Source organism: Pelobates fuscus, chromosome 10, assembly GCF_036172605.1.
Source record: "Pelobates fuscus isolate aPelFus1 chromosome 10, aPelFus1.pri, whole genome shotgun sequence".
In the NCBI taxonomy this organism is placed as follows: Eukaryota; Metazoa; Chordata; class Amphibia; order Anura; family Pelobatidae; genus Pelobates; species Pelobates fuscus.
The window spans coordinates 61,648,078-61,664,559 of NC_086326.1; the positions used below are offsets into that span (position 1 = coordinate 61,648,078).

The 16,482-nt window shown below is 35.0% G+C and overlaps 1 protein-coding gene across 1 annotated transcript in view; it reads left to right on the plus strand.

Annotated features, from left to right (window-relative positions):
• Positions 1-16,482, plus strand: part of PCDH15 (protocadherin related 15) — a 1,410,242-nt gene that overhangs the window by 238,243 nt on the left and 1,155,517 nt on the right. The window contains exon 3 of the mRNA XM_063435339.1: positions 10,162-10,227. Coding sequence (XP_063291409.1) covers positions 10,162-10,227 — 66 coding nt within the window. The remainder of the gene's footprint in view (positions 1-10,161; positions 10,228-16,482) is intronic.

A 16,482-nucleotide genomic window follows, 5' to 3' on the forward strand; every position in this document is an offset into this window, starting at 1 on the left:
ATTGTCCCCGACATATATATATATATATATATATATATATATATATATAGTGTAGTGTATATAGTGTAAATTACTAGTGTAGGACATGGGACTTGCCATGTACATTGGTACATTGACACAGTAGCAGGATTATGCATAGCATGACCATATACTGTTACTAAATCTCCATTATTTTTTCTTAAGCCAGGTGTTTAAATAAATACCTTGGCTTTTTTTTTTTTAACTATTACATTTTGTGAGCATTGAAGTTGTTTAGTAAGTGTGTATTAACAGACAAGCTCAGTTAATACACAACATCCTTTGTTAGATGTGTGCTTTGCAAATATTGGATATAATCGTAAAACTCTTTTTAGAGAATGCATTAAAAATAAATCTTATTTAGCTGTCACTTGCCCTTGCAAAGTACGAGATAATTTTTGTATAATTGCCATGTAATCTGCAAAGGATAAATAATTTGAAGTTACTGCAGTATATAATTAGATGTCGATTATACCTCAGGATGGTAATAGTATTTGATGGCCTATTGGTACCTTGAATTAAAAAAAGAAAACTGAAATTACCTAAGAATATTCCTATAGAGAAAAATACCTGATTAATTCTATTAAAATAATGAATTACATAGTTTTGATTTTAATCGCCTGTTATGCTAATAATGGGCACATTTCTTTTATAAAAAGATAGATGTTTTACATAAGAAAGGTGATAATAATGCTTGCCTTGCGAGTAGAAATACTTTTTTTTTTTTTTTTTTTGCTATTAGATTTGTAAATTTCGGCAATTAACTATTCAACTCCTTGTGCATCATAATTATGATGAATTACATGTTTTATTTGTATGTATTCTGGAAAATTAAACCAGGGACAATGAGCTTCAAAATAGTTGTGAGACTTATATTCCTATGTACTCATCTATACATGTTCTGTGTGACATTTTACAATTGCTATTTTGTACTTTTTGTTGCACTGGATACTCTTTGTATTTTCTGTATTTTGCTTTCAATTATTATTCTAATAAACAATTACATTCGGAAAAGAAAACTACTTATTTTCACAGTTATTTTGCATACCAGAATTGTCTCTATTATACAATATATTTTTTTTTGTTCAATATATAACTAAATGTCTGCCTTGTTGACTGTAAATACAGGAAATAACCATTTGCTTAGGTTTGACCTGCATCATGGTAATTATTGTGGTAGATCAAAAGATAATTTTAGTTTTGTGCTTGTTTTGCACATTCTCTGCAAAACAGCATATCTAGCATCAGTTATATAATTTGATTGAATTTTATTTTGTCAGTGTTTGCGAATTATTTTGTGAATTTGTGAATATTGTCACAGTAGGTAAAGTGTAAATTTTTACTTTTTAATGTATTTACATTTTTCGGGTTAAAAGGTTTCCTCCATGTGTTCACAAAGACTGAAAAATGTATGTTCAGAATGGGATCCTTATAATGCCTAACAATATATGTCCTCTTAATGTTTGCACTTGTCGACATTGAGTATTAATTGTCCGTGCTCACATCATCTTTCAAACATGTCCAAATAGGCTAAAATGGAGAGCTTTTTAAGGTTTATGTTTGGCCTAAATGCTGATATTTAGTCTTGAAGTCCCCACAATGTCTTGCAAGTTAAATAGGAACCTTTGTGTTTGACCTAGTATGCAACTGTTTGTCTGGGATAGTAACAATGTTATCCTGCCCTCTAGTGGTGAAAGGCTGATTTAACGGTGAAGGATTTTATATTTTTAATATCTTACCACAGATAATTGTCTATAATGTTTGTCATCACAAGACGCTTGATTACACCATTTGCAAAATAGTGTTTTAATTCAGTCATATTGAGATGAAAATGAGACGTCAATGTGTAATTTCAATATAATTTGGTCTATAAAGCATTTTTTTTCAGTTCTGTATGTTACTTGTTCTGTGTTCCCCATGCAACTGTATATGCATGCTTATGAGCATAAACCAATATGTATTTCATTATACCAAAGGAAATGCACATGTAAGAGATGTATGTAAATAAAACATAGTAAGAACCTCTTCACTGATTATCTCCTGCTCTAGATACAGTCTGTTCCCTAGTTGTGAAGCACTACATAAGAAAGACTGTTCTTCGACCCATAAATCTGCATATGTAAATAGCAGTACTCATGTCATTCACTTGACTCAAAATATATATATTTGGGATATACTGGGTTGAAATGTGAAGGAAGAGCTCTCCTTCGTGACCATTGTGTTGAAAAGTCCAGTAAGAGCTTTCCTTCGTGACCTTGGCAAGCACCAATGACAGGTGTGTGCAGGACCTCGGATTGTGTGTGTGTATACACACACACACAATCCGAGGTCCTGCACACACCTGTCATTGGTGCTTGCCAAGGTCACGAAGGAAAGCTCTTACTGGACTTTTCAACACAATGGTCACGAAGGAGAGCTCTTCCTTCACATTTCAACCCAGTATATCCCAAATATATATATTTTGAGTCAAGTGTATGTATGTATGTATATATTTATTTACTTAAGCCCTACTTTACTGGTGACAATTTTTTTATAATAGTTGGTTTCTTCCTATTTATTGGGAAACTCAAATCTGAATGCAGGAACTCGCCATTAGCCAACTAAATTAAATCAGAAAACAAGAAACAAAGAATAAGGTTTAACAAATAATATACTTTGTATGTCTGGGGAAAAGGGACAGTGTAACGATAGTCATCATAACTGGAAGCATAAGACTGACACTTCATGTAGGTCCCTATTGACTCCCACGTTTAAGTAATCCTGTGTCCATTATAGGACATGCTTCCTGGGGTATTTAGGTCTCTGTGTGATGACTGGAAACCAGTTTAAGTTGTGTACTGAGGAATCGGCTAGTGAAGCGGATATGTGAGGCTGAATAAAAATTTGACTGGAATCCATGTTCCATAGTCCAATTGATATTTGGGGACAGTTGATGAAACAAAGTAATAGCACAGCATTGCATGTTATAACCATGAGCACATAGAGAACATAACACAGGCAAAGTGTGCAGTCAGTGTTCTGCAAAATATATGCATATTGTAAATATTATGTGTATATATACATAATGTAAATATTATGTATATATACATAATGTAAATATTATGTATATAGTTTGCAATACACTTATAAGGACTCTATTTCCACCATTTGGTTCAAAGACGAAGTGAGAAAAAGTGCCAACAGAGGGAAAACAGAAGGAGCAGAAAAAAATCTTCTTATATTGTATAAAAAAAAAAAAATTAATATATATATGTAATGTAATGGTAATTGCTTTCACCGAATTGTCATATTCTTGCTTGCCCTGGTGCTCCAAAGACTGCAATATATACATCACAAACCAAGATATATATGGGTACTCACAGGTCTTCTTGCTGCAGTAAATAGTAAAATTTTATTCCATTTTATAATCAAGCAAAGTTGACATTTGGCCGTCTATCAGTTATTTTTCAAGGCCTATATATCGTTTTTACTGCTCCTCCGTTTCCAACTCATTTGATCTGTGAATAAAATCAACATTTAGTGCCATCAATCATCTATTTATTTTTTTCAACATTTTTATTTTTTTTAATGCCATGTGTGTAATTATAAATCACGTATCAAAACAAACATGCTCATCCCCTGCGTGATTCATTTGGTCTGTGATTCAGACACATCTTGGCTCGCAGTTTGGAAATTCATACAATCACCCAACTGGCCCAAATTCTGAGAAATTGCAGTTCATAACTAAATGAATCTCAGAGTCGAGCAAAACTATAAAAACAATTGGCTATAATAAGAGGTTGTGAAAAGATTGACCAAATATATGAGCCTGATGGACAAAAATAGTGACCACTCTGGAAAAAAATGCAAGACAAAAAAAGAGTTCTGCTAAAGATCTAAAAATACTAAACCCCACTAAAAAGTCCAAAACTTTCACAATAATCCAATATAACACAGGCAACCTTCGGCACTCCAGATGTTGTGGACTACATCCCCATAATGCTCTTACATCCATAATGTTGGCAAAGCATCACGGGAGGTGTAGTCCAAAACACAAGGAGTGCCGAAGGTTGCCTATGCCTGATCTAATCCAATGCTCCTCATAAAGGAGCACTTGGCACCTGATGCAAATGTGTGGCAAGCTTCCTCTTAGGAAAGCATTGAATCAATGGGGGCATCCGTGTCATGTGACTATTATTTACTTGGTAAGTTCTTCAGAAACACCTCTAGTGGTTGTCAGTATGACGGCCACTAGCAGAGGATTTAACTTTGATACACAAATATTGTATTTTATCCCAAACTGCAGTGTTTTACTTTGCAGGGTAAAAAGGTCTGGTCCACTTCACCCACACTGCTTCATTGAGATGAAGTGGCCTAGGCCTCAGATAATGTTCACCTGTCCTGAGACACAGCTCATCCCCATAGAGACTCCCTATGAAACGATACGTTGTTTGTCCTTTCTTATTCTCAATACAGTTAAAAGAGCAATACATGCAGAACTTCAAGTTGAATTTAGTGAGCTTTCAACTTGTCAGACTCGTGTTACACTGATGGTAGAAATTTCATGTAAATAAGCCTTATGCATTATTGGACCACTTTCCCACAAGCAAAACTATGTTCATGAAACATACCTTAAAAATAATACAGTTTCATCTTAATAACTATCTTATAATTGTTATACAGTAGGTGATTGATTACCCTACAATTTGTTTTCCTTTTAACTTGATTATTTGCTGATTAGAGATCCAGTCAACATTAATATACAGTATAATCTAAGGAAATGGCAGATAATCAATCTCTGGAGATTGATTATCTTACTTTAAAGTTACAATGAAGTCTATATTAAGAGAATGAGTGCTACTATTTTAGTTTACAGCACTTTGCTTTATATTCCACAAGCTGATCCATTCCTGTTAGGTTTTTATTTATCACATTGATTTAATTTGCATTTAATTTGCATTTAAAAGGCCATATGTTGTATCTTGTAAAAATGGTTGCTGCCAGTTTCTAGAATGTAGATATTCTATATAGAGCCTACATATTGTATTTGTTTTAAATTGTATTGTGTTTCGGAAATCATTGTCATTGGAGATCTTTTAGTCCAAAAATGAAAGTCTTTATAAAACTATTTAAATACTTTGCTGACTTTTCATTGAATATGCATATTGTTTATTATTATATATATCTAAACCTTATGTATACCATTCAGATTACAAATATGCAATAAGTTATAAAATATTCATATTATGTATACCATTCAGATTACAAATATGCAATAAGTTATAAAATATGTCCAGTAATGACTAGAAATGCACTAAGTTAATAAGATTCTACATTATTAGAATTAGTCCCTTGCAGGCTCATTTTTCAATAAGGAACTTGAGTTCTGACATCAGTGATGAGTTACTGAATTTTATTGCGTGCATGAACATGAATGATCTTTGTGTTGAATTTTATGATTAGAATCATATGTTTTATTCTTTATAGAATCATATGTTTATAGAATCATATGTTTATTCAAGAAAAGCAACATAGTATATAAAATGTGTATATATTTAATATTCATGGACTATCTAGCATATTTTAAGGTTCAATAGATGTCTCTTCATAAGATGTAGTAAAATTAAAGGGACACTATAGGCACTCAGAGCACTTACTCTAATGAAGTGGTCTGGGTTTTATGTCCTCCCTATATTAACTCTGCAGCTTAAAACATTGCCACTCTACTGGGTTTTTATGCCAGTTTTGGCTGACACTCAGTCACTAGAGGCACTTACAATGAAATAGCAGTAAAAAAAAAAGACCATTTAATTGGCATAGAGCAGCATTTTTTCATGCTTGCACACTCCTCGCCCCCCCCCCCCACCTCCTCTCCCCAATACTTCCATAAAGGAAAGCATTGGATTGTCTGAGAGTGTGGCAAACAGAACCTCTCCACCTTGCCAGCCTCCTGCCTCAGGACCATGGCCTCTGCAATAGACCTTGGCTAATATACTTTAAAAAGAATCTGTTCGTGCAATTGGGATTATATGGTTTGGGAACCGAACAGTGGCACAAACCAGAGACCGCCTGGGAACTTGTTAAGCCCAGTTGATACTTTGTAGCAATTTCCACCGCAGTGTTCAAAGTGTTCATCTGGGTCACGGCATTTTGTATGAATGACCACAAGGTGGTCATGGTGGCCATCTTGTTCCCATTAACCCAGGCAGTGGTGTTTGGGCATGAATCTCATGGAACTAAAACGGACACAGAAACTCCAGTACATCGCTGGACTTCCATCATCGCCTCCGTTTGGTTCTACCCCACTCAGAAATGATTATTTTTTCGGTGGAAACGTTCCACAAACAAGTAATTTAAGTATTCCGTTCGGTGTTTTGTGTACTTTTGTGTTTCCAAAAAGAGACCGACCGTTAGCCCAGATTCCCTGGAACTGTGTTGGGCATAGGACCTTTTTGCACGGTCAGTCAAATTATTGACTTCCATGAAAATCACAAAACCCTGAATCAATTTGGGTGATTTTTGGATATGCTGGTCACCCAGATCAGGGCTATCAGGGGATGTAACTTGTGGGATTTTCATGTGTTTTGGGGGTGCTTTTGGGGTTTGTTAAATTGTATGTTTTCATACCTGAGAGATAATTTAATTCTATATTTGTGTGCTCAGGTTATTATCTGTCAGGCGCAGGGGAGGCATGTGTTGCATGTTTGCTTGTAACTAGTTTCCTGTCAGGTCCACTGGGTAATGCCCCTGGAATGTGATTAAGGAAACCCCTTGCATGGGGAGTTGCATAGAGGGCCACATTAAACCAGTTTCACTTCACCTTCAACATAGAGCCTCATCTTATGGGGGGAGGGGACCACTATATTCAGTGCTCTGGGGATTGCTATGATCACTATACTCCCATGGATTATAACATGGTTCTGCTTGCTATACTCTCTAGAATAGGAGAGGTCTACTCACTGGAAGCTGTATCCCTGACTTGGGTCCAGGGTGGGTGGAGGACAATGAGACCCCAGCCAAGCTGCCACTCTGGCTACGGGGACTACAGTGGTAATGATGTCGGGTTGAGTGCTTGTAAGTACTCTGTGTTACTAGGAAGCAGCAATAGGCGGAGGCCCCCAGTTGGGGTGACAGGCGGTCCGCCACTGAGAGTAATGATATTTATGATCTCAATCAAGGAGTTGGAGCTCACCTGTGGAGACCAGCGGTGCAAGTGGGGAAAGTGGTTACCTAAACCACCACCAGGGTACTATAGTGTTAGGAATACACATTTATATTCCTAAAGCTACAATGTTCCTTTAATGCAAATGCCCCTTGTAAAGAAAACTGTAAGTTATATTTTGCATTGAAAACTTGCTATGTTTCCTATATAATCAACTGGCCCCAGCTCATGCCCTTATATACACAACCTTTCTGTAGAGTTTCTTCTGTTGTAATATGTTACATTTTGCCGAAAAACACATATCTGGAAGATCTGTTTACAACATTTAAAATTATGAATGCAAAACAATAAGGCAAAGAGAAAATATATAACTATGATTAAAATGGTTACAGAGATCTCTATGTACTGCACTTTAAACACTTTTAATCAAACACTTACATTCATTTTAGGCATTGACAAATATATTCCCAAAAATATAAAAATTTTAAAAATTCACATTAATCTCAATGTACAGAATGTATAAAATACCATTTCTAAATTACAATGTCCTTGTGAAACAGATTTCTGTCCTCTCTTCTTCAGAAAAAAACTCATGTCTTTTTTTTCTCCTTGATCATATAACAGTCAGACATCAATAATATTTAGATGAATTACTGGGGAAAAGAAGAAAATAAATCTTTTTAGAGAACATTAGCTTAGGGTTTCGAAGGTCTTACTTTCTACTTTTTGTTATTTTCTTAATGAATTGATAAACTATTCTGCAGTAATGAGTCACTTTGAAAAAAAATCTTTCTTCTTGAGTTCACTGAACTTCTTTTCTTTAAATCTTTTTTGTTAAAAACGCTTCTTTGTAAAAAGAAATCTCTACAATATACTTAATTTAACTTGGTTTTGTATAATGTAATTTTAAGATTAGATTTTGTTCTTGTCTAGACTGTAAGACCACAATGCTTTCATTTTTTTTTCCCTCAAAAAATACAGATCGTGCAATCGGATGTACGATATGAAGCATATTACTTGGCATAATAATTACATATGACACATTCACATATGAGGACCTAAAATACAAGTTATTTAATTCACACATTTTACATCTGCCTATTTGTTGTTTAGTTCGTAATTACCCTGTTTTTTTCTTTTTGTTTTTTTTTTTTAGACAAAAACACAGTTTCTATTTGCTCACTCAAAGTAAAACATTACACATATGTAACACGTTTCCTTTTCTGAACGTTCCCTTTTCCTTTATATTTTTTTTTTGTGCAATTCTTTAAGAATAGTTGTTAGATCCTTCTAGGGTTGAATGCCCCAATAATTTACAGTAAAAATTTAACATTTCTCCACTGGTTTTAGAGGCTGTTATAGGGATGTTTTTTTTTTCATCTTAAATGTATCTAGCTGTTTTGGAAAAGAAGTGTTGTATAGGTTTGGTGGTCAAAAAGGGTTAAAGCAATCTGTGTTGCAGAAGTAATTTCCTAACTAGAATTTGCTATTTTCAAAAGAGCAGATATGGTCATATTATATTGTATTGCTGCCACCACACAAAGGAAGTGAGGTCTCTTCTCTCTAAGATAAAGTATGTTTCCAAATTCCACTTGATCATCAGATGGACAGCATTGATTAATAGATTTAGATATCACAGGCATCCCAGAGCGTAGGGACTTTAGATGTATAAATAATAATAATTTTTTTTTGCTAGGAATATCAGCTGTATCACAGATTGTTTGTATATTTGTATATTTATATAAGATCATTACCTGGGAGGTTATCTGTGGGAAGCTGATTATAATTTAGAGATAAGTAATTTGTATTTCTATTCCACTTTGGTTTCAGTGGTGTGTGTGTGTGTGTGTGTGTGTATGTATGTATGTATATAAATTATGTGGATACCATAATTTCCTGGACATTGGGTAATATTTTATCACTGAAAATTGATAACAAGCACAGACATTTTACAAGAATGAGTAAACATTTTATTCTGACTAAAAAAAATGGTAGGTTTTGCTTTACACAACCTATATTCCTATTCATACCTATATTCTCCAATAATTCTCTATTATTCTTTACTGTATGCATGCTAAGTCTTTAAAGGAATTATTATATTCTTTATTTTCTTTTCTTCCATAACTCTTCTCTGCTACCATTGATGAATATACTTTTGACTGCAGACTGGCAATATGAGGGTAAGATCTGAAAGCTAAAAGTCCTGAACATTGCTTGTCTGTTACTCATTTTCATTCTCTTTATAACATTATTCAAATTCCACTCACTCGCTTCAATTAGATCCTTTTGATCACAATTAAAATTCAATTATATTTGTTTTTGTTGTGAAGCTTTAATTACAATGTTTCCCTTTTAATCATCTCTTGATATTTTTTTTAATAAAATTACCATAATATTTTCCTAGTCCTGGAGGACCTTAGCTTCACAACTGTGCCTGCCTCAGACTTCAGAGAGAGGCTTAAAAACCCTGTCTTCAAAAAGCCCTATTTATATTTATAAAGGAACAACAAACACGTATGAAAATGGAGCAATGGGTAGCATTGCTGTGAGTACATCAGAAGCATTTGGTGTTCCATGTGACCGATTCTATGTTGTGATGTGGTTAATGCTAAACATTTGCATTCTAGGTCATGGGCTATCCAGAACACCAAGGTTTGTTTTCAGTGCAGCATTGTGTTAATGTGAGTAGACTTTGTGAAATCACTTTTGTGCCGTCATTAGTGTGCATTGCTCTAAGCTTATAAGATTAGGAAACCAGCAATTTCATCTCTCGATCAATCAATAAGTACACCAGATACATTGCTCTACCACAGGTGTAGCTAAGAGGTAGCCATCAAGTAGTTTTGATTGAAAACGCTCATGAGGCGTTTGCCTACAATCTGACAATGTGATATGAACATCATGGTTCTCCAACACCTAAATGGCTACCTGCTGGTTATACCTTCTCTACTAATTATTCCATTTACACATTCATTAAATATTGACTTCTCTTTTGCTTATAGATTGTAAACTTGCAAGAGGTGGTGTACCAGCAACCATAGTTGCAATTGACGAAGAAAGCAGAAACGGTAAGCACGTTGCTTTGACTATATGCCTGTTATTTACAAAACAAATGCATTTTAGCTTTCAGAAGTGCATTCTTTGTTATTTTACGCAGATGTTACATAATTGCTTTGCCAAAGTTCTTATAATTTGTGATCATTTTTATTTGTAAATTGATGTAAAATATTTGTGTTTATATAAAATAATGCATATGTTTCATTCTCTGCAGTTCTCTATTTTACAGTTTTCCTTGACATTTGTCACTACATGGCAATTAGATGTAGAATACATTTCTTCATTTAACGAAAGCATAATAAAATAAATACATAAATTAGTAGTATATATATATATATATATATATATATATATTATAGTAGAGTGGTTTTAAATTAGAAGGACAACTCCAGCATTAAAACCGGTATATATTTTTTTTTTTTTTTAACTTATGGACTGTTTTTATTCTTAGTGCAATAAGAACCCCCTCAAAATCTATAACTAAAGTTAACTTGTATTTTTATCCAGCGGTGATGACTCTCCCATAAGTGCCCTACTCTGCCTCTGATTATTTACGTTATTTATTTTTTTTTTTTAAATGATGTTAGTGCAATGTGCCAGCCTGCTAATAGTGTGAAAGGATGCGTCCCTATAGTCACATTTGTTGTAATGGACTTCTGTCACGGTTTTTTTTTTTATATTTTATTTAAAATCTTTGTCAGATGACCACATCCATCATTTGTTCAGTAACATCCTCGGTATGTTTTTTGATTTCATGCTATAATGCCACCATTAATAAAGTCCAATAATCAAGACCGGTAGGGGAACTTCTCTGTAAAAGTTGAGAAACACTGGCATACACCATTTGACAAAGCATATTTTCTTACTAGTTGCGTGCACTGAAAATTAATAGACTATAGCCAAGAATATATATATGACTACTTTACATTCAAATAATGTTGAGTTATATTTAAGGGACCAAGGATGTGCCAAGAATAAGTCAAAACCTTGTTACAGAACCAGTGTGTACCCATAATATTAAGCTCCAGTGGCTTATGCCATTTTGTGTCACAATATGACCTTCTAGCAGTTCATTAAATTGAGATTTGCAAGGAGAGTTGTTTTTTATTTTTTATTTATTTTATTTTTTTTCACTGTCATTTGTTTCTGATCTATATAGCCAGATCTCAATAATCTTAGATAGGGTATTGGTGGCATTATTGTGTATCCATATGAAGGTTAAAGACATGTACTGAGAGATATAGTTATGCATGATATTGTTGTAAAGAGTTTTGAGTATTTGGTAGATTTCTGTCACCTTAAATGAATCCTATTATTCTAATCAGAATTCATATGTTTGCCAACATAACAGGTATTCAATGTTCCCTATTTATAGTAAATCTGTTGTAATCTGTATGGATATTTGTCAGGCAAAGAGATATCCTAACATGAAAACCTAAAGGAAACTGTAAAGGAAGACGGTTCTTAGAGTGGTCGGGCTAGTGAGACAGATAAAAGAAATGTCTGCAACCAAACAGAGACAAAATGAAAGACAGGGTGAGATCTAGGATAACAGGTATACACATAATTGTTAAGACAAGGTCAGGATAACAGAGAGCAAGAATAGTCAAACGAGTCGAGGTCAGAAAACCGTAAATCCACAGTATCACACACTCGCAGGTAACAAGAAACATGACCGGGCAAGGACAACCAGGACAACCAGGAAATATATATACCCTATACTGGGTTGTAATTGGTTACAATAGACCATGATGTCACAAGTGTGTATACATCATCAAAAAGCACCACCTAGACCAGGGGTAGGCAACTCCAGATGTTGTGGACTACATCTTCCATAATGCTCTTACACCAATAATGCTGGCAAAGCATCAGGGGGGTGTAGTCCAAAACATCTGGAGTGCCAAAGGTTGCCTATGCCTGACCTAGACTAACATTATACAAGGAGACCAATGGAATGGTTCCATGTCATACGTGATGTCATAATGAGGCATCAAGAAGCTAGGGATAACTGGGTGTGCATCAAAGACATCCTTTCCGCGATTGCATGGCATCACGAGGGACAGGTATTGACAACTATAGAGCATAAACATCCCTACATTTTCTGAGAAGCAGGGATCAGTGTCTAGCACCAGAAAACATAATGTAGTCAAAGTCATTCCGATATTCAGTGTTGAAACTACAACATTTATTGTTTGTCTGTTTGCTTCAACACGCAAACATACTAAATATATTACAAGTGATATATATTTGTTATTAATCGACATCATTCAATGTAGAATGTTTGAAAGCATCTTAACATAAATATATACATTTTTATAATCAACTTGTACATTTTGAGAATAAAGTACATGTTTTCCATCCTATGTTCATGATTTTCTTGATCAAGTTAGGAGTTATGTAATTTACTATTAGTGGCAACCTACAGTTTTAACACCTTGTGGTAATACCTGGCATACAATACTGAACTTGAAGCCTAAAGTAGAACCTAAACAGAGCTGGAGGTATTTCTAAAAGACAATTTCTGGGAATATTATACAAGTGGGACAATAACCCTTAAAAGAATCAAACTAGAGAGAGGGTGCTGATTTCTCAATTTCTAGATTCACAATTACCACCTTTGCTGAGCATGATGTTTATTTTGCATATATAGGCTATGGTTTGATCATGCTTGGATAGTATGTCTGTGTTAGGACCAATAATCCTAATTTGGAGACCTGTAGAAGCAAAAAAATATTATTGGTAACCAAAAGGAAGGGTATTTTTTTATTTTATTATTTCACAGGTCTTTCAAATGTCCTTTGGATCTGTTCTATAACATCCTTTAGAGATAAAAATGGCTGAGCTATACATAGATACTATATTTTGTGATACTTAAAATACGTTTTGTCAGTATTATAGATGGTATTTCAAAGTCTTTATTTTGAAGAGAGAAAAGTATGGTTATGAAGTTATCAGTCCTTGGAAGAAAGCTAGGTGAGGTTTTCATCACAGGTGGCATATCAACGTAATCAGGTTTGCTGATATTGTTCAGCTAGGTCAATAGTTTTGTCTACATTGTGATATGGTTATATAATAATCTATGGTTTGTAATATGCACTGTCACTGAAGTTTGATTGCTTTCTTCCTGAAGGAATATAATAAGGAAACCCATTTTAAATTATTTCGATATCTCTTCTACTTTAAAGCCCAGTCTAGTGACCTAATTGAAAAGTCAGTCTTGGAAACAATGCCATGTTGTCACAGTATATCACAGACTACATAAAGTAGAATGATGTTGTAATCATATAGCACGTGTTCTACAAATAATTCTACACTGATTATTTTTAGATTTAGTTTCTTCTGTATTGACTGAAATTAAATTTTCAAGGTGATGTGTTCTTATAAATATGCATAGTCATTTGCGTATTTCGAGACAAAATAATGCACAACGAAAGGAGAAATTTAATACATTTTTTACTGGAAAATGTTTATAAAATAATATGTATCAATTTAATTAAATTTTAGGTATACATCCACATAGTATGTGGAATTCACTGGAATAATAGAAAATAGGTGGATTGTACAATGTTACCATTTTATTTCACTTATTTTATTTACAATGTCACACCAATTCCCTGGTGTTGCATTATTTAGTATTAAGTGTTTTTGAGCTACAATGGACTTGTGTTTTTTTATTTTTGTGCTACATGCGGTTATTTAGTTGTTGTTTTTTTGTTTAAGAGCAGCAAAATAGAAACTAAGAAAATTGATTTTGGAAGTTTACAGGTTTTTACAAATTGTTATTCTTCATAACAAAACTGAACTTTGACATACATTTTAAAGCAGAATGTTGCTATTTAGATGCTGACTTTGTTATATTAATGTATAAGTTTACTTGGGATTCCCTAATCCTCTAGCTGAAAATAAAATCCAGTGTTACCCAGCAGACCTAGAGAATTCTCACCATGTCACTGGCAGAAACCATATATTATAGGTGTAACGGATCACCTGGCATCCCGACTGGGTACCTCCATTGATGGATGCTCCTAGTGCTTTCCGAGGGCTCCAAGTACTCCACTTGACACAATAAGCACTGCAGACCCCACGAACCGCCGCAGCTTGGTTGTGGTCTCGCCATCTCTTACCCACACTGGACCTACGACAAGGCTCCTGGCTCCAGTGGGTGAACCTCTCTTCCTTCAGAGAGAGAAGCAGGAACAAGCTCTTAAAAGAGCTTAGTGATTATAGCCAGGGGAGTATACAGTGTATAGCAATCCCCAGTGTAGATGCAGCCTTTTCCCCCACACATGAGACAAGGCGCTATGTTGAGGGTAAAACAGGAACTTAGCAGTCTGAGGGTTTATTGTCTCTTATATACAGGTTTTTCCCACAAGGTTACCACCCACGTGGACCTTGTGGAACACAGGATACAAAGTTGCAAAGCCAATCAAAACAGGTATGAACAGATGGACACTCCTAGATAATGTACACAAACCCTCCCCTCTGCCTCTGATACAATTACCAAACAAAATGGACTAACTCAATTACCCACAGGCAGAAAACACACATTTTTCACAAAACACAGAAAACACCCCAAAACACCACATAACCCCATGAATTATACATCCCTGGATAGCCCTGATCTGGGTGAACAACATATCCTAAAATCACCCAGATCAGAGCAGGAGTTCAGGAAATTCCTGGAAGTCATATTTGACCGACCACAAGCATGGCTTTCATGCCCAAAATAGTTCCACAGATTTAGGCTATCTTATATCTTCTCTTCTATCCTGGAGATAATTGGCTTAAGTGGCTGTTGTAACTTAATTATCTACAGGCACAGGAAATATCTCTAAGTCAAAAACTGTTACAGAAACCACATAAAAATACATAACTCTTATAATATAACGTTTAACATATATGTCCAACATATCCCCAGATAGCTTGGATCCGAGTGTTCAATATGTCCGAAAAGCGCTCAGATATATGTATTTTATTCTAAAATACAGTTGGATCGCCATGGGGTTAAACAATAGCAAAGGCTGATGGGAGATTGAGGAGGGGCAAAGCAGCCAGTTTCAACTGGTCTGGCAGTGTCCCTGGGACAACGCCCTGCTAGAGAACAATAGGACAGGAAAAAGGGGGAGGGGAAGAGGCACATTTTCCCATGAAAGTCATTTTTTAGCCTTTCTTTTTGAAGGGCCCATAATCCTGGGGCAAAAGGCTGGCAAATAGGCCCCTGCAAACCCCAGTGGCGAGGTTATTTTCGCCACAATAGGCAATAGACTTGGAGATGGCTTGGAAACAGCCACAACATGTTGATTGTATGCACAGATCAAGTTAGAAGTGAGCAATAGGCAATGTGTCAACACCCTAGACTATCAAGCAAGGTTCCCTCTAATTGTTATTAGTTGATGTGCGCAGGAATATTTTGTTGTGCATTTTTTACATTTTTTTCAATGTAATTTGTTATGGCTTCTCTCTCATGGCTATTGAAACTGCATTGCCATGTTTTAATATAATACAAATATGATTGCAAGCTATGTAGCTACGTTTAGTTAAAGTTATTCCATGCTTTGAAGTTTTAAACATGTTTTTGTTTTGTTCAGTTTGTTGTTCTATTAAGTAAAATGTCAATGAGTATATGTTATGTTTATGGGATTCAATGTTGAAGTAAAGCAATAACAATGACACTCATCAGATGATAATCAAACCACAGTTTTATTGTTTGTTTTTTTTCTTTCTATAAAATTGATGGAAATTGGTATATTTTGATTCTCATTAACATATATCAAAATTACATTTACTTAAACAGTTTCTGTTGCAGGTTTAAAAATGACAAAAGATTTAATATAACACTGCACAAAATAACAACTGCAAATTAACACCTATTTAAGTCATTGATTATTTTTCTCTCTCTCCCTCTCCCCTCTCCCCTCTTTCCTCTCCCCTCTTTCCTCTTCCCTCTCCCCTGTCCCCTCTCCCCTCCTCCCTCTGCCCTCTCCCCTCTCCATTCTCCCCTCTCCCCCCCCCCTGTATTTGGCATTTACCCATTGCCTCAATTTTATTATGCTTACATGTTCATCCATGCCATATTGACCACATATTTATTTTACGATTGCCTGCATTACCTTGCTATGTAGGCTGCTCTGACTCTGGCTGACCAATGATGAATCTGTGCTGTTCTAACTTTTATGCATGGTGCGGCTCTGTGATGCCATCCATGCTCCCACAAAATATGACATTGCGCTGGAACTAATACAGCAGTTTCTTGAAATAGGCAGTCT